We start from the raw sequence: 26,811 nt of genomic DNA, 5'->3' as shown, positions 1-26,811 counted from the left end.
CTGTGTGAATAAACTTAAAAAGCTGTATCAAATTTGGAGAAACTTACAAAAAAAATCCAAAAAGACTGCAAGAAGTATTCTGGCAAAGCCAACATGAATTTGAGAGTAATTTAAACAATTTTTTCAATATTGCACATGCTGATGCACTTCGGTTAATCAAAATAGAGGAAGACGGGATTTTCTTGCAACTCCAAAGAGAGCCCGGCCGACGTGGTCACTTTAGGTGGAGTGGATAAAAAAAACTGGCCGACAAAGAGGAAAGGGCTCGATTTTGAGCTGTCAAAGAAGGAAACAGGCGCATGAAATACGATTTCGCTTCAACATCTTCGGAATTGTATGAACCTGTGCAAGAAAATGCCTCTTCGAGCTTTAGTGAAAATATTAATTCAGAAGATTTCCCTGAAACATATAAAGCAGTACCTGGAACAAGTTTATCAGAACCTGGAACAAGTATATTAGAACCTGGAAGAAGTATATCAGAACCTGGAACAAGTATTTCAGTACCTTGAACAAGTATTCCAGAACCTGGAACAAGAATTGTCAGAACCTGGAACAAGTAAATATGTAATGAGGAGCGATTTTATTACTCCAAAGTCAGTTGCTGCATTGGACAGGTGTCCAAGTATACGAGATTATGTGTTGATTCTTGAAGCTACTATTGACGCACTTGAGTGTAACATTGATGAATTTCCCATAGGTATCTTCAATTCAAAGAATTCGAACCGAAAAGCGGAAGGAGCACGAGGAAAGAATAAAAATTGGTTTTTAGTACGAGGTACCACATGTAGTGAATTTACCTTGGGATATGAAACTGTTGCCTGCTTTGAGTGCTCAATAATCAAAAGAATATCGCTTATCTATAGTTATTTCATAAGAATGTGACAAACAACTCATTGCTAAGTCTAAACTGGATAATTCTACAGGAAAAGAACAAATACAGGCTGTTTGAAAGGCAGTTTTAGATTGGAATCTCGAAGACAAAGTTCAAAACTCTTTGTTGTGATACTACAGCTTCCAAAACAGGTCCTTTAAGTGGTTCTTGCGCTATTCTTGAGCAAATATTTGATAGAGAAATGCTTTCCTTTGCTTGCCGCCATCATATATATGAACTGATCTATCCCACTAAAATACAGTGCTATGGAGAAGCTGCGGAGTTGTTCCTAACTGTACCCTAACTTAAAAATTTACTTGACTTTTACCGTGCTGAACTCACTAATATAACGGTCAGGGATGACTATCAAGGGTTGATAGAACTACCTATCATATTTTTAGGTGGAGATACAGAAAATGAATTTAAAATAAGACCACCGGGAGCCATGCACCAAGCTCGATGGACGGCTTGAGCCATTTACTCCTTAAAACTATTACTATTTAGTTCACAACTAAAATTAGATACGAAGGAAAATGAAACATTGTTTGAGGTCTGCTTGTTTGTAGTAACAATATACGTGAAACCATGCCTTCAATGCATTTTGACAATCAAAGCACCCAACAAAGAGTTGTGCTTTTTGAAAAGGTGTACGAAAATGTGGACCCAATTATCTCAAAAGCTGCTCTACAAAAATTCATCCAGCTTATATGGTATGGTCAATAATATTTCAGTCTTTGATGTGAAAAAGACTGTCTCAATGTTTAATGCAGTAAACGATGCAGCTAAAAAAAGCGGTAAAAATGATGCTTGGTTTGCTTACAGCTGATGAGGAACAAAAACAATTTGTGTTACGTTGCGTTCAAGAGCACCAGAAGCTCTATCCTGACTGCAAAAAGCAAACGTTGAAATAAAAATATGTGCAGTAATGTTTCTTGTAGTTTAATATTGTTGTAAATATCTGCTTTAAATAAATTGATGTCACGTGTAGTAAGGAATTATACAGTTAGCAATATTTCCGCTATAGTCGCTGTACATGATTTCAGGTCCAACTTTGACCTCAAGTCGGCACGGGTTCCCGTTATTTTATTGCAATAAAACTTTTTTCTCATGTTTCTGAGGGTGAAAAGGAAAAAATTTGGAGGGTATGCGTATTCGATTTCACAAATTTATTTTTCGCCATTATATCTTGGGACACCCTAATATCCACCTAATATGGAACCTACTGTAAATGTTAGAGAAGACGATGATATTGAACTGCCCTGTTGAAAACACCCCTCAAATTGTTTTAAGCCATTTCTTAGCTTCATTTATACCGAAATTAAGCATAGAGAACTGAAATTTTACTGTATTTTAAACAAAGCTGTGTTACTGAATAAAAATACTGTTAGGATGAACAAAATCAATCGGAGAGAATGACATAAAATGAAGAAACAAGTCCGGTACCAAAAGTATGTAGCAATAATAAAATGCAGAACTGCAGTAATACTGTACAGTAGATACAGTAATTATATTCCACGCACTTTTTAGTTGTTTAAGCATATCGAAAATCTTTACATTCCTTTAGTTGTCAGAAACTTTATATTCTTCCTTCCATTTTCAAACTTTCGATAAACAACCTGCTTTTGTGATCATCAAATGTGAAGGTGATGTTTCATCAACTTCACATTTAGAATGCAAAAGACGCGGAGTGGCGTTTTGTACGTTAACAAAGCGATGTTTCGGCTGGTATGGCGTGGGTAACTTTTCCTCATTTAGTGTTGCTATGGGAAAGTCCACTCACGAAACTAATATTTAGTACCCAATAAAGATTGGTTTTTAAGCCCCGCGATTCCATTCCAAAAATTTCGCGTTGCGGGTGAGGAATTCGCTTTAGCTCCAAAATTCGTTACTCGAGAAAAACTCGCTATATATATAGTTGGCTCTCTGTTTAACGACTTTCAAGGGACCACAAAAAATCGTCCTTAAATAGAATGCTTTTAACACTGTAGTGGACCATCTAGGACCGTGAAAAGCCGTCGTTAAATAGAGAATGTCGTTAAATAGAGAATGTCGTTAAATAGAGCATCGTTAAACAGAGAGCCAACTGTAATCATTTCGCGTCAATCGAATCGCGTTGTAGCATGAGTTCACTAATTTAAAATTGCACATTGAGAGTAAGCATTCTAAGTTATGTTTTATATTTCGGATATTTATTCATATTTGATTATAAATACTTAAACCGTTTGGGATATTTTTCCTATTTCTTTATTTTTTCTTTGTTACTGATTGAGTTTTGATATATTAACACAGGGGTGCCCACCTGGAGGGGGGGGGGGGGGGTCATGGCACAAACTGTGCCATTGAAATTTTTAGGGGGGGTTTGAAGGGTATTTTTCACTTTTTTGCGGGGCTCTTGATTTGGGTGGGGGTCCTTACTAGATTTAAGGCGGGGAGGAAGATGCGCCCCTAAATGCGATAGCAAAAAGTGATTGAAAATATCTTCAAAAAACCGTAAGTAAAAACCCTTCTATTTGACTTAATAAAGTACACTAGTAAACTTGTATATTATTAAAGCATAATGTTTCAAGTAAGCAATCATAATAAACTTAACAACTTTAAGTAACAATGCTTCCCCCCCCCTTTTTGTTGGCTTACGAGACTTCTAAACATTCCTAAAAGATATAGGTTCTTGATGAACAAAAACATACTTAATCTAAACTACCTAAAAACCCAATCTTTGAAACACGTAAAAATACAAATAGAACAATTTTTTAAACAGATAACATTTTCAAATCCAGATCACAAAAACACAGTCTTTCATTAGTTTTGTCCGCAAAGCACAATCGAAAGTTCAAATTCATAAGTTCAAGTTCCACAATTCAGAAATTCAGTTCAGAAGAAACCAATTAATACTGACATCATTGAAGACAATCTATAACAAAAAATATTCTGCGAGACAACAAGTTCTACAAATATTATCTGTAACAAATATAACCTCATGTAACATAATAAAATTGACTAGATTTACAAAAAATTATACACCAACAATGGTTACAACAGGACTTCCCCCAATCTTTTTCATAAAAACTTTATAGAAAAATATTTTCATTGAATCTGACCAGCTCAGCACGAGATCAGGGCTTGGTGAAAATGTCAGACTTATTGTGTTTACTTCTAACATGATTTATCACAAACAAATTTTTATAAACCAAATGCCGGATAAAGAATAATTTAACATTAATATGCTTAGTGCGATAATTTTCTGTGGGTAACTTTACAAATTCTATAGCGGTCTGGTTATCAACTAACAGGATGGGTTTAATTTCATTTTCATTTATAATTTTCATTACACTACATTGATCTAACAGTCTGTGGAACCATACTAGCTCTTTGACGGCTTCCGTCATGGCAACGAACTCTGCCTCCATAGTGGAGAGATTAATGCTCTTCTCCTTAAAAGGACGCCAAGTAATAAGTGATTCGTCAAGTATTATTAATTGTCCCCCCACTGATGTCCTATCATCCCGGTTAGTAGGAAAATCGGCGTTTAAGTATGCAATTAACTGCAAATCCTTAGTGTATGAAACATACCCTAGAAGTTTAAGTAAACCTTCCCAATGAGAAAAACCCGGGGTTATTTTGGAACTGACTAAAGATGTTTACTGCATAACTTATATCAGGCCTTGTTCTATTAGCCAAAAATGACAAGCAACCCAACAAATTTCTATAAGAAATATTTGCCATATCTTTTATCTCTTGGTCATTACTAGGACAGTTAGTTTTGGAATATACAACACCTTTGCTTATAGGTAGGGAAGAAATGGGGAATTTTTGAAATCTTTAAATTTCTCAGATTTCATGAATATAAGTCCTTTTTAATGTAGCACTAAACAGTCTTTCTTATTTTCAAATTCTATAACTAATAATTCTTTAAAATTCCCTAAAACTTTTAAATCAAAGTGATTTTTAAGCAATGATAAAACTTCTTGTATAAGTTTGGTACTTTTTTCTTAACAGAAAAATCAAATAAATTTGGATTGTACTTTTATACCATTTTTCATGCAATATCTGTTAACATCTTGATGTGACCTCAATCTTTTAAAACTGTTTTCCTCATAAAAATATATGTCATTTCGAGATCCATCTTTTCTCTTAAAACTTTACGAAAAAATTTAGCATCTCTTAAATTATACGAACTATCATCACTGGAGGAATCATAATTATCATTCGTTTTTGAACTATTTGGGTCAACTTGCTCAGTCTCAATATTAGGGGTTACATTAATTTTTACTTGGTTTGGTTCTATTTTTTCCTCATCTATTAAAATCTGACTTGGGATTAATTCAAAATTGCCCATCACAGCTCTACTGCGTGAATTAAAATGTTCATCCTTAAAAAATTTCCCTTACCTAAAATTTACATTTATTGTTTTTATTATTTTGTCCTCATCTGGTAGCCATATGCGATATCCTTTGGTAAGAAGAGCATAACCCATTAATATGCCCTTGCGGGCCTTTAAATCTAACTTTCTTCTTTTCTGTTTGGGAATGCCTGCATACGAAATTACGCCAAATGGCTTCAAATGCCTTACCGACGGAGTTGAGCCTCCATAAAGTTCAAATGGAGTTTTCTTTTAGCCACTATGACAGACTCTGTTCCTGGTATACACAAAATGCAGCATGACATCAGACCAAAAACTTTGATCCAATCCACTTTCTATCAATAGTACACTGGCACCATTTACGACCGTTCGGTCAAATACTTCGGCAACACCATTCATTTCAGGACTATAACTGTTAGTTAATTCATGTTTGATGCCCAACTTCCTAATGGAACCATCTAAATTGTCGTTCACGAATTCACCCCCATTGTCAGTTCTTACAGCTTTTACTTTATTTCCATGAACCTCTCCGCTCTATTGATGTGATTTTTCAGAATTTCTGCAACTTGACTTTTCTCCTCTATAGGATACAAAGAACTTCTTCGTGAAAAATCATCAATCACTGAGAGAAAATACTTTTCACCCTTTCTACCAGGTATGTTACTTGGGCCCCAAATAGCCAATGTAATAATTCCAAAGGTTTGGTTGAACGAATTTTATCTATTGACTTAATATATACTCTCTTAAATTTACTTAATTTACATTCTTCACAATCTAAATTCTTATTTTTTAAAACAGGAAGGCCTCTAGTACTATGTAATTCACCGGTTGCTTAATACACTTAGTATCTACATGAGCCAACCTCCTGTGCCAAACATCTATACTTTCAGTGTTATTATTCTCAAAAGTTTCATTTTTAGGTAAATGACTAGATATTTTTGGGTTCGCATTACAAACACCATCTCTAAGAGTAGCCTTGAGAATACATTTTCCTTCATCAAAAACCTTTAGAAAACCTCTACCCCCCCTCCTTTATGGTAGCACCTCCTTGGTCAAATTTTGGACCAGATAACAGGTTATGTCTTAAATTTGGAGAATACAAAACATTTGCCAACTTGATTTTTGGACCCCCAAAATTTGAAATTATGTCTCCCACTCCTTCAATAGGAAATGTGTGGGACTGAACAGCAACTGCCATTTTTCTATCATTTACAGATGAAAAAGTAGAGAACAAGTCACTTGATAAAAGTGCACTTAAGAAGACGTCCAAGATATTTTTTAGAGGTTAGACACCAGCCAGGGGGCAGGGGAGCGAAAACCAAATCTTTAAAACCTTCAAAACAGGAAAATTTAACCCATTTATGAATGGGGGATTCATCATCACACTCATTAGACAAACAGTGACCCTCTCCTTGTGAACAGCGATGATGATATCAAACTAGATATCGTCGCCTCAGAGCAACAGTATAATATCCTACTGTTATTCCTAGGATTAGATGTCCTACTGTCGGTCTAGGAAGATTGGACGCCGGGAACATTGGACGCCGAGCAGTTGGGCGTCGGGAACATTGGGTGCCGAGCATTTTGGGCGCCGGGAACATTGCCGCAATCATGAGCTGCAAAAAATATTTGAAAACGAGACATTTATTATGTGTACTTCCTGCTCTTTCCTAATTCAATTAAGAAGGTATTTTGCTTAGTCCCCCATTTAAGCACCTGTGTACTCCTCGAGGGGATTTTTACAGCTTCACATGGCTCGAATCACAAAAACGGAAACGTTAACACATCCATTCGATAAGAAAACAATCTTTCTTCATGATGTGTTTTTTTGCCCCGGGGTTTTTTTCATCTGACATAAGACACCAAATCAATTTAAGCAATCAGTTAAGCTCTTATCTCACAGTTGAAACACTTTGAAATTCCGACATCTACACTATGAAATTTTAATGATATCCCACTATTGATTATATTGTTTATGTAACACTACGCACCTGTATGTAAGCCACCTTTTTGCTAGTTTTGTACAATGAAAGTGCATAAAATTTTAGATTTTGAATCGAAAACCAGTACGCTTTTTCAAATTTTGAGTTGTGCCACTTGCCGGGGTGTGAAACGATGACGACGGTTGGCAGTGGCTGCTATTCGGGGGGGGGGGGCAACCGTCCCCGCACTTTTTTCGTCATCAACGATTGCCTCAACGTTAAGATTTTAATTTCAAAACATTGTGACATTACCCGAACGTCACCAAATATAGTTTAAAATTTCAGTTTTAAAGCATCAATTTTGAAAAATTTCCGGGAGAAAATCTCCGAGCGCATTCCTCCTTCCTTTAAATTCAAGGATGACCTAAATTTGCATTATAAAGACTCCAGTTTTAGGGGGGGGGGAAATCAGGAAAAGAATCCCTCAAGATAGCGTAAAACTGCGTTTTTTAAGACTCGAATTTAGAAAGAAAAAATAATCCCGAGATCTTTTTCTGAAGTCCCCAAAGGATGTTCAAAACTGAGTTTTTTAGGATTTCATCAGTGGAAAAAAGAAAAAAAAAACTAGGAGAACCTCCGAACTCTTTCGTTCCTCCTTCAGTTAATAAAAGAGAAGTCTGAAAGAACGTGTAAAGGTTGCAAAATTTCAGGGAGCGAACCTTAAACCCTTTGCTCATAATTTGCTAAAGATGGTTTTAATTTGCTTCTTTAACACATAATTTTAAGATTTTTTTCCTGGGAAGAGCCTTTCTTACCCTTACATTACCAAAGACAGTCCAAACTTCTTCGATTTTGTTATTATTATTAGTAATTAGACTTTATTTTAAAAAAAATGTATGGGAACAACCCTGGAAATTCCTTTTCGTTTCTCAAACGTTGACAAAACATTACTAAAAGGACGTATTTAAAACTACAATTCCAAAACATTTACACGAGAGAAAATCAGAAGCCCCCCCCCCCCCTAGTCACTCAAGAAAGCCTAAAATAGTCTTCAACTTCCTAAAACAAATTTGCCCCCGCATTTATAAGCCCTACTCGCCGCCTCTGATGGTTGGTGTCACGTTTACTGAAGACTTCGCAGTTTTGCTTTTGGTTTGATGAACGGGCTCCACACATTTTTCGTTTTTAAGTTAATTTATTCACAGTACGTTTTTTCTTATTTCTTCTGCAGAAAGAAATTTACCTTTAAAATGATGCTAATCTACATTTGACTCGCCTTATATTTTATTACTTGCATTTCAGAAGGTGTGCAATGAACTGAATCAGGAGAAAGAACTAACTCAAGTTCCTGATTTTGATGAAAACATACCAACTCTTCTGCGAACATTGGTGCAGGCTGGATCACGTAAGCACTTGATATGGCTTCAAGATATACTATTAGAAACATGCTACGCTAAACTAGGTGAATATTTTATACGTATTTAAGTAAATTGATTGTATGATTGAAATTGAATGTCTAAATGTTTCATTAACCTTAAACAATTATTATATTTACAAAAAAAAAAAAAAAAAAAGAGTGAATTCTTTAAAATCTGATTTAGAGATCCTCGGTTTTAACCACAGTACTGGGAATTAACCATCTTCAGCTTTGTGCTATTGTTGGTTCTGTGAGAGATCAAGTAGTACAATATGTGTGTGGTGTGTGTGTGGATGCAATTATATAAAATGTATTCTAACTACCTGCCAGCAAAGTAACTGTCATGATTTTACTGCATTACTTTAGATACAGGGCTTGAAACAATGCAATATTAAAATGCCGCAAAATTTTGAATCTGACTATGAAAAAAGCCAACTAGAGTGTGTTGTTTTTCATAAATATTTTATGAATGTTATCTGAAAAATAATTCATACTTAATATTTTGCTGTTGATCCTATAGCTTTAATGGTGGCTTCACATCTGCGAAGCATTAGATCGATTAAGTCCTGGAATATATTTTCACTCAATTCACCATACCGTATACGAAAAAGGACTTCCGCAGTAGTCACAGTAATGCTGGCTTGCTTTTTTTTTACTTCTATGTCCGTCCGACAGATTTTGTAGCGATTCAGGTCCAGACTGTTTCCAGGCCAAGTGAAATGCATGATTCCATCAGTGAACTTTTAATTATAATAAGTTTATTGCTTAGCACTTTACAATACAGTGCAATCCTGTTTTAGCAAAGTTGAATGGTCCAGAGAAACCGTTTTGTTGCAGGGAAATTTCTTCATACCAAAATTAATTTGATCCTATGTCATTATAAGTAGGGATCTTAGGAGTCTTTGTGATAGTGGAATTTTTACTAAAACAGGGTTCGACTGTATTAATGTTGGAAAGTGGCCAAAACTGGTCTCGGATCGTAAGAAGCAGTATCCTTTTCTCCAGATAAATGCGGGGCTGAATTTGGACTGCGAATGGCTTTTTAAAAATTGTAACAGAGATTTGTTAGTACCGTATAAATTGCAGTATTTTTTTTTCTGAGAAATACTTCAAAAGAAATAAAGCAAAACTGCTGTAGAAAGATTTTTTTCTCCTTTTTTTCCATTGTATAATTATTAGGTGTGAATTTTTTAAGCAGTAAACTATCCTGATTTGAAGATTTGTTTTGTATTATTAGGATTTGATTACCTAGTTCCTGACTGTATAGTTTGCTGTTCAACCAGTAAGTTTTTATTTTTATTACATTTACAACTATTTATATGTTTATTGTATGCATTTATACTTGATTGAACGTGAAAACAAATAAATTTTCAATTTACTGAAAATAAATTTCTTGGTTCACACATTTAATATTTTCTTTGTTTTTTACTAATTGAATCCACTACGTAGTTTCCAAAAGTTTTCAATCATTTAAAATTTAATCTGGGCTGCAATCAGCTTTTTTTTTTTTTTTTTTTTTCAGAATAAAACTAAAAATGCATTCCGTTGAGAAGAAAATTCTACTAATTTTAAGGATATCCCCCCCCCCCCCCCCCCATTTTTTCTTCTAGCTTAAGTGCGAGCTAATTTTCTCATCCTAAGATTGTATGTTTAAAAATTAACATAGAATTTTTAGCCTTCATGCCTCTATGTCCCCAAGTTTATTCTTGTGTTACAAATTACTTATTAAGAGAAAAGTTTCGACTAAGTAGAAGGAAGAAACATAGTTTTTCATTTTATTGCTTCACTATTTGATGCTTGTATTTTTGAAATTACTTATTTTGAGCATGGGGAGTAAAATTTCAGCATGCAACGGAAATCTCGATTGGAGCGCATCATAAGTTGGAACTGTCGGAAAGGCTTTTCAATTGTAATACGTTGTAAAACAAAATAATAGAAGGTAAAAAAATCATAGTAAAAATGATTTGACCAAGTTTGGAAATTATTAATATTTTGGTACACCAAAGAATTGACATACCAGCGCATCAAAACTGCATCCAGGAGTTACATGCTAGGAGCAATGCCTTACCTCATAATCAAAATATATGCAGCCCTATTGTAGCCTATCTCTTATGTCGACCTATAGGTATGCTTCATCGAAATATTGGTGCACATTAGGAGCATAAATGTCAAAATTTGAAAAATGTTTTTTAAACTGATTGAGCATACTTTGAATCACTTGACATCTAAGTGGGAGCGATGCGGTGATTAGACGATGCTGCTAATTGTCTACAACTGCAGATTTTTGCATCACGACGGTAAGATCGACAAAAGCTATACTCAACAAACTATACTCAATAAAACAACAATTTTCAGAACAGCTGCCACAAGATCAAATTCGTTGTTATCAATACCGACTTGATGTTGATACATATGTGCCCAAAATGAACATTGACAGAACATTGAGAAAGCGGAATCCATAGCTTATGCCAAAATTTATACGGCTCGCACTTCGTGCTCACATGCCGTCTTTAGTGGTAAGGAAATTTTCTCTAGTCTGAATAAATTTCTCAAGTTTTGTGAGCATGCCAATACAAACTTTCATACATACTTCAGTCAATACCTCATCCTTAAGTATTTAGCAGAGTTTTCATGAAGTTAATGTAAAACGTAGTTATTGAAGATGAAAGACAACTTTTTAAAACTATGTCAATATTCAAATATATAGTTAAGAAAAATTGAAGCAAAAGTAAAACAAGTGATAAATAGTAGACCAAATGAATATAATATGCACGTACTAACTTATAACTTTCCGAGTCTTGCAACAAGAACTCGAACTAAACTTTCTGATCTAACAAGGAGAGGTTACGGTCTCGGAAATTCAGATCGGGATGAGATTTGGTAGATTAGTAGTATCCTTTAAGGGTACTCTCAGGGTAAAGTAATAAAGCGCACTATCCATAAAATTCCGAGAAAACAGCCTTTAAAGATTTGCGCGCAACTTATAAACTAGTAGAGATTGTTCGTAAACAAGCGCCTGGTGGTCATGTGGGCAGCGCTCTGGGGTTCCATGCGTCCGATCCGAGTTCAAATCCACTGCAAGTTTCTTTTTTGTTCATTTATAAAGTGACTGTTACAGCTTTGTGCAATTTGAATTGAAGATAATGCGAAATTTTTGAACACGTAAAGCACTTTAATAGAGAAAATGGAGATAAATTAAATCGATACAAGTTAAAATTTGAATTACAACAGCTACAAAATCACTGTAGAGCTTAATTTATAGATGATTTTTAACAATATAGTTGTTATTTATATACATACACCAGAATTATATTTATCATAAAAACATGGAAAACAAAAACTGTTTTGACATCTCGCACAATTTATAAAGGAAGATTGCTTACAGGAACAACTTCTTTGTAAAAGAGTCGTTGGAACATGCTTCATTTACATTCGGGAAAATTTCTCTTTTGTCAGAAAGTTTAGAAGTATACCAGGCATCGAATCATTTTATCAAAAATTGGTGATGACAGTTGATGATGGACAATTGATTGTATTTTATGCAGTCTTCACGGGTATTCATTTCTCTATTATTTTCAACGAGATACGCGCAATTTTGTATACGTTTTATTAAATTCTTTACCTGTCTATAAAAATGGAAGCGAGAAATTGAACTTGATATGATTCTGATGCAATCAAATGATTTTCAGTAAGCAAGCTCTCGTAATAAACGACAGCATCTTTTAATCTCTGCTTCAACATTTCACTGTGCAATGAATTTTTATCCATTTTGTTAACAGATTTTATTCGTTTCAGGGTTACTTCAATAACCGACCATTTCGATTCACAATATTTAAAAAACTCAAATCCTTTTTCACGGTATAGAATTTTCCAGTCTAATATACAGCACAGACGATAAATACATTTAATGATGAAAACAAACATGAATATTGCAGACGATAATTAGATGGAAAATAAAGAGTTGAATATTATGTCAATATTCAAATATATAGTTAAGCAATAAAACAACATTCTTCTTACTCATCCACAAAGAAAATTGAAGCAAAAGTAAAACAAGTGATAAATAGTAGACCAAATGAATACAATATGCACGTACTAACTTATAACTTTCCGAGTCTTGCAACAAGAACTCGAACTAAACTTTCTGAACTAAGTCAAGAATAGGTATTGGCTTGAGTCGAGGCCTTCGAGATAGGAAGGTCATCCAACTAGCAAATGACATCATCGTTCATCGATCCACAATGATATTGGGAAGTGAGCACTTCGATTAGTATTTTGGTTTAATTAAACTATTTGGTTTATTTATTATTGTCTTCTATTATTTTAGTAGCATTAAAAGTTCTACTTTTTCATTTGAAAACATAAAAAGGAACCGATAATCTACATTAAAAAATACACTGAGCTTAAGTCATAGTATTTTACATAAAAACATTTATAAGTCTTACAAAGTATTCAAATAACTAAACACGATTTTATTTTACAATCATATTAAAACGAAGCGATAAATAAACAGTTTTATTTTTCATTTGAAATTTTTTTAAAAACTAATCGCATTTTAACTACTTGTATATTGTATTGAAACATTAAGTCTTAAGAAGTATTCAAATAAATAAATGAACTTTCATTTTATAATTACATCAAAACAAAAAATAATTTTACCATTGTATTTGAATAAGAATTAAATGAAATTTAAAAAAATAAATATACATTTTTACTTAAGTAAACGGGAAACATGACTGCAATATGTTTCAAAGATATAACATCAAATTAAAGTACATAATACCAGATTATTAATGTTAACTTAGCTGAGCAAATTTGTGCTTTAAAAAGACATGATTGCTTGGGTGCCATCCCTCAAAGTAGACGGTGCCCTACCCCCTTCAATTATGAAAACTTCAAGAAAAATACCCCAAAAACATCTCCTCCATCTCCCTTAAAATTTCAAGGGCACAGTTATTTATAACTATAGCCGTTGAAAAGCTATCATTACTATGAGACTATGATTCCGACCCCCCCCCCCCCCTTCGGTGGACACTCTCGAAAAATTACACAGGAATTCAACTTGAAAAACGTTAATTAAAGAATGAATTATACAACATCATGAATACTGTATGTTGTACATCAAAAAAATGTATTCAATATCGAAGCAGCCCCCCCCCCCCTTTTTTTTGGAATTTGGCTATTTTTCCATTTTTAGCTTTTTCAGCTGCTAATGATTCTTGTGTGTGGGGGGGGGGGGGGGCTTTAATAGTTCATCATTTTAGGCTTTTGAAAAATTATTTTAAAAAGCATTAATTGATGACAAAGAGTAACCTTTTTCCAAAAACTTTTCATAGAATGACCATTTTAGCAACTTTCTTCAATACTTAAAACCTCATATATGTTAAATTTAGATCAACAATTTGCTGAGTATGCTCTTTTAGGAATTCATTGTGACAGTTTTGTGACAGGTGGAAGGGAGGGGATAGCAAGAAGTGTGACATCACGCGTTGTTTATAACAATATGCTCAGGTTGAACAGCGTTACATGTAACAAGGAGGGGGGGATTTGTTCAAACTTACATACATGCAACATACTTTATGGACAGCTCCTTAATTTAATTTATGTTAGTTTCAGAGTTCCTGAAAGCTTATTAACAGAAAACCCAAGGAGTTCAAAAAATATGTAGTTCAAGACATTTTGCCTTTTTTAAGCATAAACAAACAAGCATAGAGCATTTGGCAAAAACACGTTGTGTATCCGCTGCTCAAAAGTAATCTTTTGCAAGCCCAGAAATTATGAATACCGTTAACTCAACCACAATTTGTGCATAAATATCATAAAACTTAAAGACAACAGTGAAAAAAAAACATATATTTTTTTTAAATTTACGCACAGAACCAGTTTGTTTGAATAACATTGCAGGGGCGTAGTTGGGGGGAAATGTTTGAGTATCGAATCCACGACCTCCGACGTTCAAATCTAATCTTCTACCTCAGAACTATGGAAGCTCATCAAGGAATGTTTTTTGATCAAAATAACACATGCTAGCATATGAAACAATTTAATCGAAACCGAAAATATAAGATTAAAAGCCTATTTCAACAAACTTGTGTACATATTAACTGAATATCATCACCAAGTTACGTTGCTTCTGATAGCAACAAGTATATTTTCAGAAAATTTTGACATATGTATATTGTCAACTTGGAAAATCCATTGCGAATAAATGCGTGTGCAAAGTTGAAAAAATAAAGAAATAAAAAGTTGCAAGTTAACCGTTTCAAATATTAAAGCAGTATACTGAAATTACAAATTACAGACAATGATATCAGAAAGGAAACTGACAATTGTTTGTGTAATGGAGGAAAAGTTAAGTAACCTTAACTGCATGAACTCAAATGCATAAAATGTAAATTTGTTTATCTGAGAAAAGTACTTACCTCCGAACTTTAAAATTTATTCCATGAGGCGCCCAACTTTTTTCTTCACATGCAGGTTGTCGGAAGCGGAAATCGCTGACTCACTTTCACTCAGCAGACACTTAAGACTTATATTATATATATATATATATATTTTTAATTGCCTCTACATTCCGGTACGTGGAAAGGATGAAATAAATCCAACAGTATTGTATTCAAAAATGTGCATCCAAAGTTACATATTTCCTATTTCATCTATTTCAACCAGAGCAAGCAGCACTACTGTTTACTGGTAAACTGCACTGCTTTCAAAGTTTCGCGCCAAGTTCATAGATCGGCGACTGGTGGCGTAACAAAGCGGGGAGGGGAGGGGAGTTTTCTCGCCTGTTATCACGTGGGTCTCGCTTGAGTCAGCATTTGATTCTAGTCAAACATAACTTAATCATGGCTAAACGTGGGAAAGTGCAAGCAAGCGTAAGCTCCCTAAAATCTCCTTCAGATTATAAATTTCGGCATTGCATAGCTTAAAACCAGGTTCATCATTTCAAATTTTTCCAGATAAGGTGAGGGGGACGGGTGTGCAAAAGTAATGTAAGTTATATCAATACGCAGCAAAACTTACACCTGCATACGTACAAAAACATTAATTTCCCAAAGCCAGAGGGGAACAATTGAAGCCCTAAATGACGGGCCTTTGTAAATCATACACCGTGTAAGCAGTACGACGCATGTGTGTACTTTTCTAATCGTTTCTATGGGGTTCCATTCACAGGGGCGGATTTAGTCGATTCAAGGTGGTGACGGTTTTTGAATAGACTAAATCCGCCTAAAGTGTCAAATCACCCCTTTGGGGGCAATCACCCCCAGGGTTGGAAACCACTGTTTTAAACCATAGCAATGTCTTATCATACCAGTATAGTGTAGTCCTGGAAGGAAATGGTTGGAAAACCCATATATAAAAAAATGATTAAAATTCAAAAAGGGGGAAGGGGCGAGGTTTAAATTAAAAAATGGGTAAGGCTGTCCATCTTCGACTAGTACACTAACTGTCTAAAATAAATTTAAAACAAATTTGTGGAGTGTGCTTGGTTAAAGTTAGTAGCGATCGCTCGTAATTCCTTATAATTACATTAATATTATTGGTTTCCGAAAATGACGGTCACGGAGAGGGCGATCGCTCCCACCACTCCCCTAGTAAATCCGCCGCTGTCCATTCACCTTGAGTGGAAGCAGTGCAGCTATTCTCATAGCTTAAGATATAAATACTTTTCATAGTTTAAGATATGAAAATAGCTAAGTAATCACTTTGCCGTTCGGCTGACTGAATAAGGTTTGCCTAGGTGCTCTATGGAGTCACGTCAAATCGAACGAAATTAGAATTAAGTAAATATCATATGAAAGAAAATTAATGTGATTTTAATTTTAATACTTAAAATCATGTAAAAGAAAATAATTACGCATAAATAAGTGATGGGATACATTATTGTACTTGACATTTATGGCTATCATTTAGTGAAATGCCCCATTTCCATTTATACCCTGCACTGCTGTACACCTCTGAAAATGCGCCTGGAGAAGTTACGGGCGGCTTGGGGATCTTGACTCTTTTGTGGTACGCAACATAGGACCAACTGGAGGCTGAAGTTTGAAAGTTTATCAGAAGTTAAATATATTTTATTTCGCTTTGATGGCACGTTTACACGCACTGAAAATTCAGGAAACTTTTATGGTAAATAAAACTGTAAAATGGAGCGTTTACAGTACAGAAAAATTTACAGTAAATTGAACCAAAAAAAAAAAAGATTGCAGGGCCAATTGATACACCACGTAATTTACAGGGCAAAGCACATAAGACCGTACACCCCCTCACTCAATGTGTTCCAACAGCTGGTTTGGTGGTCAGCAAAAACGCCTGCCAATACGAAGGTCCCAAGATTGAACCTGCAGTACGCTCTAGTTTATTCTACCGTAAAATTTTACAATAAAATAGGATTTTATGGTAAAAGTTACTAGCAACATGGATGGCAGTAACTTTTACTGTAAAATTTCTTTTTTTTAACAGAGATGCGATGCACAAACGTCATTCTACTACATATCTTGTTGCCACTGCTCTCGTATCGTCTTGCACTTACCTTCAATAGCACATTTCTATGAATTGTCTTCAAACTTGCCCAGCAGCATATCTGGGGTGAGATGGGAAGACAAGTAGAAGGGGGGGGGGGGGTAAACCAGAATAGTGTTCGTTTATTCCAACAGTTGCAAGCAGTTTGGTAAGAAATTTTACAGAAAAACCACCTGATGCCATTGAAGTAATATTACTCAGTTTATTAAGATAAAAGTTGGGGATAAAAATCATTCAAACTCAATTCTTTCAAAATGTGAACCAGTTATTTTTGCATACGTTCATTATATTTCATTATTATTATTAAATTTTGTTCAAATCAAAACAACTCCTTCATTTTTTCTAATGTGCATTAAAGTAATATTTATGCAACTGTAAAATTCTTTTAATCAATCTCAGTTCTGAGAGATATTTTTTTTTTTTTTACTATATCATCTTCTGTTTTTTGTCTTTCCCATTAAATAGAACTGAGGGTAGCAGTTCCTCTCGTACCATACACCGAAGACCAAAAATTAATTCTTCAGGATGAAACATTCCTCCAGTTGCTGCAAAAGCTGGGATTCCACCTGAGTTCTGGTGTATATCAAATGTATCCTCGCATCCCTATCCATTGGAGTTCTCGTATGCTGTTTACGATTGCGGCACGCTTGGGCCCCATTAAAAAAGGTAAGGTTTTTTTTTATATTATGCTGATGTTTAAAAAAAATCTTGCGTTATGTACATTTTTGCTTCATTTTAAGTGCTATGTATGACCATATTGAAACATAGTATCAGCAGTACATACGCAATTTTAATAAATAAAACTGTAAAATAAAGCTAACTGAACCGCTGACATAAACTTTTTGATGGCTTTTTATCTAGGGGATATATATATATAAGAAACATTATCTTAAACTGTATTTGTGACCTGGACAACTCAATCAAATTGAACATCACAACTCAGTTCAATAGGCGCCATAGGCAGTTCTTTGATACTGGTAAACAATAAATTTATTAACAATATAAAATTGAACAAGAAAGAACAAAAATTTAAAATAAATCACAAAATACCCTGGGGCCTCATCATTGCTTGGTATTGAGTTCAATTGTGATTTTTTTTCTCTTGTAGCTTCAATTAGTTATGAAAGTGGTCTAATTAATTTCTGTAATGTTCAAATTAATTACTTTATGTCATGCTTAAGGTTTGGACTTTCGGTAACCCCTTTGCTTGATTTGTGAATCGTCGGGGTACTAGTGCTGCTTTTTAGGCAATTTCGCCAGCAGCACTCACGAAACATCTCATGGTTTTTCCCTACCCGTGGGGAGTAACCCCTGATGAGGCCCCAGGGTATTTTGGGATTTTAAATATTTTATTTAAAAAAATTGAACAAATTGCAGTAACGATGATTGCATCTGAATCGGCGACTTTATTGGCATAAAACCCGTTAATAATGACCGACCATAAATAACAAGCACATATTACGTATATGCAATACGCAATGTTTTTAAAAGAAGGTTACTTTCAAGATTTATTTTTTTTTTCTTTACAGTGGTTTGCTTTCTGATTAGAGCAGAATGGAGAAATTTATAAAACTTTTTTATTTGTTGCAAAATAAACCTTGAATTTTCCGCCATGCTGGTCAACCTCGCTTTTTCCGGCATGCCGGATGATGTGGGGTAATACGGTATATATATATATATATATATATATATATATATATATATATATATATATATATATATATATATATATATATATATATATTAGGGTGATTCAGAAATCTATGGAAAAAAATAAACTCAATTTTTTTTTTGTGTGATGGTTTGTGTAAAATTTTAATAAAAGTGACGCAAACCGTATTTAAATTTTGTAATATTCATAAAAAGGGGCAAACTTGTATAATTTCTACAGTTGGGGTAACCTAACATGGCAGCTTCGTAATGTTGTGATTAGGCACTGCCTGGCCTTTACAATGCTGCCAATAAGAGTTTGTCCCAGCTATAGCAAAGCTATGTATTCTTTGTATCTGCAGAAAAAGAAAATATGCAATTATAAACATATATATATATTAGGGCTCGACCGATGGCATTTTTTGGCCGATGGGCCGATGTCGATTGTTGGCCGATTGTTCAAAGATGGCCGATGGCCGATAGTTTTCCTCCAAATGGCCGATTGCCGATGGCCGATGGCCGATGCCGTTGGCCGATGGCAAAAAACAAATAAAAAGATTAATATGAATTCTGATACTTTTAATTCAAATTATGTTTTTCGCAATCACGAGTTGCGACAGGACACTACTTATTGGAGTTATTGTTTCCAGAAACTGCTCCTGACTCCCTAAACCTGCCCTTCTCCTGGGCGGTTACGAGTGTATAGTTGTGTGTGTGTGTGTAGTCGCGCATGCATATGTAGGCTTGTGTGTGCGTAGACCTGTGCACACACGTAGGCGTGTATGTCTCTCTGTGTGTAGGTGCTTGTGCATGTGTAGGCTCGTGTGTGCATAGACTTGTGTATGCACATAGGCGTGTGTGTGTGTGTGTGTGAGCTGTGTAGGACATGGACGCCACTGACCAGGAGAAGCGGATTTCGGGGGACATTGCTCAGGACCGGAGGAGCCGCGCCTGCGGTGGGCGAGAGTGCGGCAGAGGGAAGCGGGGGGGGGGGGAATAAAATCAGCCTAACGTCAAGGACAGCCAAATGAGAACAATAAGCAATCGTGATTGCCCAAAAAATTCTAACAGAAATAAATTGTTAAGATTGTCAGGGATTTGAAGGATCATTGATACAAGTATAAGAAATACGCAAAATGACATTTCTTAGTCAAAATAAATAATCGCTAAATATTTAAGAAATGCTTGAAACGACGAGGGTGGGTTTGGGGGGACACCCTCCGATTTTGGAGTAACTCACATTAAACTTCGGCCCCAACTGCAGTCTCATTTTTTTAGTACAGAACCGCTACCACCAACGCCTCGGAAGAGTTTCTGAATCTACTTCAGCACTTCTGAAGAAAAAATTCAAAAGTGCCTTTGATTTCCGAATTATGTCACCATTCAAAACGTCTTTAATCAATTTCTTACATTAACCCCTTCAGACTTTTAAACAGCTGCTAATCATTTAATAATTGATTTAATTAGTTGATTTTTTTTGTAGTTGACTCTTTACATTCTACTTATTATAATTTGAAGTAATTTTTCGTTTTGGGGTTGACAACACTGACATATAAGGATTGAGAGATAGAGAGTGGCTCATTTTTCCAACAATGGATTTTCATTTGAAAAGCGAGGTTTTTTCCTGATTTTTTTAAAAATATACAATCTTTAATTAATAGTTTCAAACACTTATATTATATTTTATAATTGTTTGTAGAACATTTTATAATGAAGTTTGTTCGGTATTTTATCGTTTTTGTATATGAAATATTGATTTCAAAAATATAAGTCAGGAATATTGGACGTGCCATAACTCTCTTAATTTTTCTCCTACAAACTCAAAATTTTGTCAATAAGATACCCTTTACCACAGTACACTGTGTACCAAATATCAAAATTTTTGGTCCAATATTTCATAATTCCGGCTGAAGAGATTAATGCTCTAAATTCTTCCTAAACAATATATAAAGCTTGAATGAAAAAAAAATCTCTAATTTTAAGAATGGTGTTAGTTTTAAACAACTAAGAAGTACAGCCTAGAGTTTAATTTCAGAAATTGAGGGAGTGGGAGGAGGGGCACGCAAGTGTTCTTGGAAATACAAAAAATAGTCATAAAATACAGTTCAAAACAATCATAAACATTGAGCAGAAAAACCCTTTTAAAACTTGCACCCGAGTTTGTTTTGACGTGCAGTGGCGGATTTAAAAAATAGCAAATGTTGCAATTGCGCGAGAGGCCCATAACCATAGGGGCACCGTATTATGAGTTACAAAAATCTTACGATAAATGTTTTACAACTTCTGTGATAGAAAAATAGGGCCCCAAAATGTATTTCGACGGGCCCCAAACTTGTAGCTCCGCCGAAGCGATACAGAAAAGACTGTATTACTGTGATTCATATTACAAATATCGAAAAATTAAAAATTACCGTCGGTTTAACGGGAGTCTAACAAAATGAAACTAAACCGGTTTCGCCATCTCATATTTTTTCCATAGCCTCCAATTCGGCAATACATCACCAAATGATCGTCAGTCTGAGACGCTATATTAATTTTCCATTGAAATAAGTAATAAATAGCCACAAAAAATGAGTAAATAGGCTTTTTAGAACACCCGATCAAAAACAAAAAGGGAAGTGCACAACTGGGAACATACGCACATCCCATATGCGAAAATTTAGCCTTCTGCAGCTTACCATTTTTGAGTTATGACTTATGAGAGATACATACGTACATCCAGCCGCAAGAAACAACGCAATAATTAACTTGTTTGGTACCTGAATGCAGTATTAAAAACTCTTTCAGGGGTGATTAAAATAGAAATTCATACTGAAATTTTAAGTAAGCAATTTTATATGAAAACAATAACACCCTTTACTTTGTATTAAAAAGTAAAACAACAAAGGTCCTTTTTTTTCAAAAACATCGGCCAATTCCATCGGCTTTTCAATGTTTTTTAAGGCCGATGGGCCGATGTTTACTGCAAGTTAGCATCGGCGGCCGCCGATGCCGATGGCTAAAATGTTGAACCATCGGCGCCGATGCATCGGTCGAGTCCTAATATATATATATATATATATATATATATATATATATATATATATATATATATATATATATATATATATATATATATATATATACAATGGTGTCCAAAAGTTAAGCATAATTCATAAAATGCGAGAAAAATCTGTAAATGTTCGTAAAATTATATAAAGTTACTTATGGAGATTCATTGGTTGAAGAAGAAACAATATGTTTATGCAAAATAGTATAGTCGATGGTGTCATGCGCGAATTAGGTGCACGTTTCGGAATGTGGATAAAACAGCTCGCACGCTTTAGAGAGTTCAGGCGCGTTTCATGCAATTGCTGTACCAAGAAACATTGGATCTGGTGAAACAGAACTAATAATGGCACAAAGACGCCAATTGGACATGTTTGCGAAAGGAAGAATCGTTGGAATGCTAGAATCTGGATGATAACAAACTGAAGTGTCTCGTATTCTTAATGTGCCTCAGTGTGTAATCTCGAGACTGTGGGAGAGGTTTTCAAATACGGGAGATGTTACCCGCCGACCAGTACCAGGTCGACCAAGAGTCACAACCGCAAGCCAAGATCGTTTTCTGGCAATTTCTGCACGACGTCATAGGGACAGCTGTGCCAGAGAACTGGGTTCGGCGCTCAGTGCCGTCACAGGAATAACAATTTGGAGACAAACTGTTTACAGGAGACTCAATCATGTCGGTCTATATGCCAGAAGACCAGCAGTTTGCATTCCTCTCACATCAGCGCATAAACGCGCTCGTTTAAACTGGAGCTTGCAACATCGGCATTGGAGTCTGGGACAGTGGGCTAATGTGATGTTCAGTGATGAGTCCCGCTTTACTCTACAGGGTGATTCTCGTCAGGTAACAATCTGGAGAGAAAAGGGGACTCGTTTGCAACCGCAAAACATAAGAGAAAGACATCACTTTGCATCAGCAGGAGTAATGGTGTGGGCGGGCATTATGTTGGTTGGCCGCACCGACCTCCATATTTTTGAGACAGGCTCAGTCACTGTTCAAAGATACAGAGACGAGGTTCTTGAGCCTTATGTTCGCTTGTTTCGAGGTGCTGTTGGTCCTGAGTTCATATTCATGGACGATAACGCGCCATGTCACCGAACAGCTGTGGTCGATGACTTCCTCGAATCAGAAAATATCCAGCGAATGACGTGACCTGCGAACTCCCTTGATCTGAACCCTATCGAGCATGTCTGGGATATGCTCGGGAGACAATTTGCAGCCTTTTCGCCCCCGCCAAGTTCCGCTCCGGAGCTAAAAAGAGCTCTCCAGCATGCTTGGAACTGTTTAAGCCCACAACTCATCATCTACCTCATAGAAAGTATGAGTAATCGTTGTGCAGCGTGCCTGGCAGTCAGAGGTGGCCATACACACTATTGAACTTCAGCATCATCTTTTGAAGAAAAATTTTTGTGCAAAGAGTAAACTCCTCATATGCCTAATTTTCATTTAAACTATTTTTTGGGATGATAAAAGTAAATATTACCGTTTTTTTGAGTAGTTTCCTTATTTTGCAACCGTGTTGCACTTGCATATCACGTTTTCCCCTATTTCGATGTATATTTCTCACATTACTCACATAAATAACAACTATGCTATAAGTTGCTATAAATAACAACTTGGACACCAGTGTATATATATATATATATATATATATATATATATATATATATATATATATATATGAAAAACAAACCAAGTACAGAAAAATATGAAAAGCTAAGTAAATCTAGAAAAAATAGGGAAAATAAACCAAATGCACAGAATGTATGGTAACTTACTCATTAGGTGTGAAATTAGTTTTTAAGAGTACTTTTCATGCAATTTTTGTACTTTTTTTCGATGTTCTAGAAGCATTTGAAGAATACACTTTCTATTCTTCATCATAGGTGAGTCTCTGCAAATGCTTCAATAAAGGTCACGCCATGCTCTGGATTATCGTTCACAACTCTCAGTTTCTTTGCTTTTTTTTTTTTTTTTTTTTTTTTTGAAGTCTCCCTGGCTATCTTGAAGTTCCCATTGCTCAGAATCAATAGCAAACACTCTTTGTCTATGAATATTAGGATCAAAAACCTGTTTTTCATAAGAAAACTGTATAACATTACATTCATCAATTCAATAATTTCCTTCCCTTAAAGTCTTTTTTTTTTTTTTTTTTTTTTTTTGCGTTTTTCCTCCACTTAGCATCAAAATCAAATACAGCTAGTGCTGCAAAATTCTCACTGAGATACCAGAGATGTCGTGGCAATTTTTCGCTGACCGCAGTTGATATTTCTGGGTTTTCCTCTTTGTATTCTACAAGAGGCTTTAGCACTTTCGAATAATTTATTTGTACTTGTCCATGAAGGGGTGCTACAAACCAAGGTCTCAGAAATTTCTTCAAAATGAAAATACAGTTGTTACAAATCCCTTTCAGATCCCGAAGAGTTCCTATTTTTCCTACTTTTTAGAACTCTCTCCTCATTTTCCTACTTTCCCCCCTTTTTTCCCTACTTTTTCTTTCTTAGTATAGCACTTCCAATTGTGCATTGATTCTTATTTTTACGATGCCGCACCGATAATTAAATTTTCTGCATGTTTCTGCTTGCTTAAAATTTCTGCATGTTTCAATTTCGAAAAGAAAAGCAAAGCAAAAGAAACAAGTGGATCCTGAGCTTTTCATTGATTGACTAAAGTAATTTCTGGAAGGAACGCCGCTGCGTCTGCGTGTTTAAAAGTTAAATTTTCGTAACTGACTTTTTTTGCGATTGCGGCGTTTATGATCGACTTTTCTTTTTATCACCCTGACTTCAGATCTGCTGTTTTAATGAATCAATAAAGAAATAGAATCTGGCACATTCTGATGCAATTATATATTATTTACTCGTCAATTAGAAGCTTTAATTAAACTAAACGGCCGACTGTTCAAAAAGTGCTGGAAAAGCCGAATTTCCTATTCGCCAATTTTTTGTATAGATGATTACAAGTAAAATGGAACTCTATTTAAACAGAAATGCAATGTAAAACCTTAAAAGGAACGTAAGTAAGCAAAAAATGAAAAACCTGTACACTGTACATAGTTTATTGATGTTAGTACAAACAAAAAGCGACAGATAGCAGAAATTCGCAAACGGACCACTTCAAAAATAATCGCAGAAACTGACTTTTTTTCCATGCATAACTATGATTATTGTTCATTCTAAATCGTAAACATGATTGTAAAATTTATGAAATTTTATTTTATTTTCTTGCAAAGAGTGTATTTGCAAAAAAAAAAAGAACACGGCAAAACCTTAGCTGGGGAAAATGTTCCCGATTTTTGGAGAAAAATCGGAAATCAATTTAAATGCAAGATTTCGTTTTTATTTCTTCACATTTTAAAAAGTTGTTGGATAGAGCCACAAGCAAATATGTACTGTATTTTTTTCTTCTTTTTAATGGGTATTTTCTACTCTGATATATCATTATCATCAATATCGAGGAATTGCTCATCATTTTTATGTGCTGCGTTTATGGCAATGTGGCATTTCTGAACATGTAAAATTTTTTGTTCTACTCTTTCTCTTTTTGGTGTGCGGCAATTATACCGATGCGGCGTATCTACTGTAAGTTATTGTACTCAGGGTGCCTGATCAAAGGAAGGGGGGAGAAAGGGATATATGCAGGCATTTGATGCCAAGTGCTCCCCCCTCACTCTCAATTTCGTGAACGATTTCCGAATGAATATTTTTGTTGTATGGTGAGGATTGAGAGAAACTACATGTCTTCCCTTTTATGCACAGAGAAACATAAGTAATTGACTGATCTTTGTCTTTGATAAAAATGTTATGTTTACCATGTATGGATTTTTCAGTGACAAAAATTTTGGAACAAGAAGGAGGTAAAAAATCTTCAAACCAATAAAACAATATTCGTTTTTATTTGTTGATTAACATTAAAATTGGCCCTTCATTTTTATTTTTCCCCCGGGGCGTGGCTAGCGAAGGGTGTATACTGAATGCAACAAAAACTGCGCAAACTTGTATAGTTAAGCATTAATTTTCCAAAGCTAGGGAGGGGAGAAATTGATCCCACTGGCCCCCATAAATGATGTGCCTGAAACAAAAATTTATGTTGAATTATAGTACTTAGAAGGAGTGGTGTTCCGATCGGCCAATGATCGTATGTTACAAATATCGCACTCCAAAAGTGGAAACTACTAAGGGCACGCAAGTTCCCGCCGGTGTTGATATTTTGATTTTGGTATGCGAAAGTATGCAGTACCCTCCTGTGCTACTTCGAAATTGTTATAAAGAACACTTGTTTTATAGAGAATTGAAATTGTTTGTAAATGTTTATGTATGTAGTTAAAATATTTTCAGTTTCAATTATAGATGATTCTATCATTTGTTTCAAATGTCATGGCTACAATGAACTTCAAAAAGAAAATCACAATTACATGAAATACACCGCCAGCTCAGTCAATTCCAGCCGAGGGCTGCAGTTTCGTGTTTATTAGCACTCATCAGCCCGGCATAGGAGTGACTGAACTGGAGGTGGAAAACCTCTTAAGGAAGCCACGAGTGCCAAACAAACTGGTAGCTAATACAAGAATTAGGTCTAGTCAGTGCTTTAGCAACTTTTAACAAAAATAAATTCGAAATATCTAAACTATTTTTCTTTCGTTTAACGCACCGAAATTATAAAAAACGTATACAACGAAAAGCGAAATTATATACCGAGTCAATTTTTCACAAACTGCATTTTTTATTAATTTTATCAAAGTTTATCAATTTTTTAGATGAAATATATTTTTTAAATTAACGTTTTATACAAATACAAAAGTGACGACCAGCAACAGGCTCTGGGCCCAGCTAGACTGGTCCTAGTCAATTTACAATCCCCAGTGAAGATCAATGGCCCTCTTAAAACTGTCTACTCCTTTGCTCATTACCACCTCTTCCGGTAAGCTGTTCCAAGGTTACACTACCCTGCTAAAATAATAATTTTTCCTAATATCCATGTTAGCCTGAGATTTAAATAGCTTAAAACAATGACCCCTTG

The 26,811-nt window shown here is 35.1% G+C and overlaps 1 protein-coding gene across 5 annotated transcripts in view; it reads left to right on the top strand.

Moving 5' to 3' along the window:
* The window catches only part of LOC129231210 (protein timeless-like), a 129,498-nt gene that overhangs the window by 91,549 nt on the left and 11,138 nt on the right, over window positions 1-26,811 (top strand). For 4 of the 5 annotated variants that reach the window (XM_054865462.1, XM_054865464.1, XM_054865465.1 and 1 more), the window contains 4 exons: window positions 5,818-5,886; window positions 8,456-8,615; window positions 9,808-9,852; window positions 17,559-17,759. In XM_054865462.1, the coding sequence (XP_054721437.1) occupies window positions 5,818-5,886; window positions 8,456-8,615; window positions 9,808-9,852; window positions 17,559-17,759 (475 nt within the window). The remainder of the gene's footprint in view (window positions 1-5,817; window positions 5,887-8,455; window positions 8,616-9,807; window positions 9,853-17,558; window positions 17,760-26,811) is intronic. The other variant, XM_054865463.1, reaches the window with a different exon arrangement.

Source organism: Uloborus diversus, chromosome 10 (genome assembly GCF_026930045.1).
Source record: "Uloborus diversus isolate 005 chromosome 10, Udiv.v.3.1, whole genome shotgun sequence".
Lineage (NCBI taxonomy): Eukaryota > Metazoa > Arthropoda > Arachnida > Araneae > Uloboridae > Uloborus > Uloborus diversus.
The sequence above is the reverse complement of the archived record's forward strand: the minus strand, read 5'-3'. Positions and strand labels throughout refer to the sequence as shown.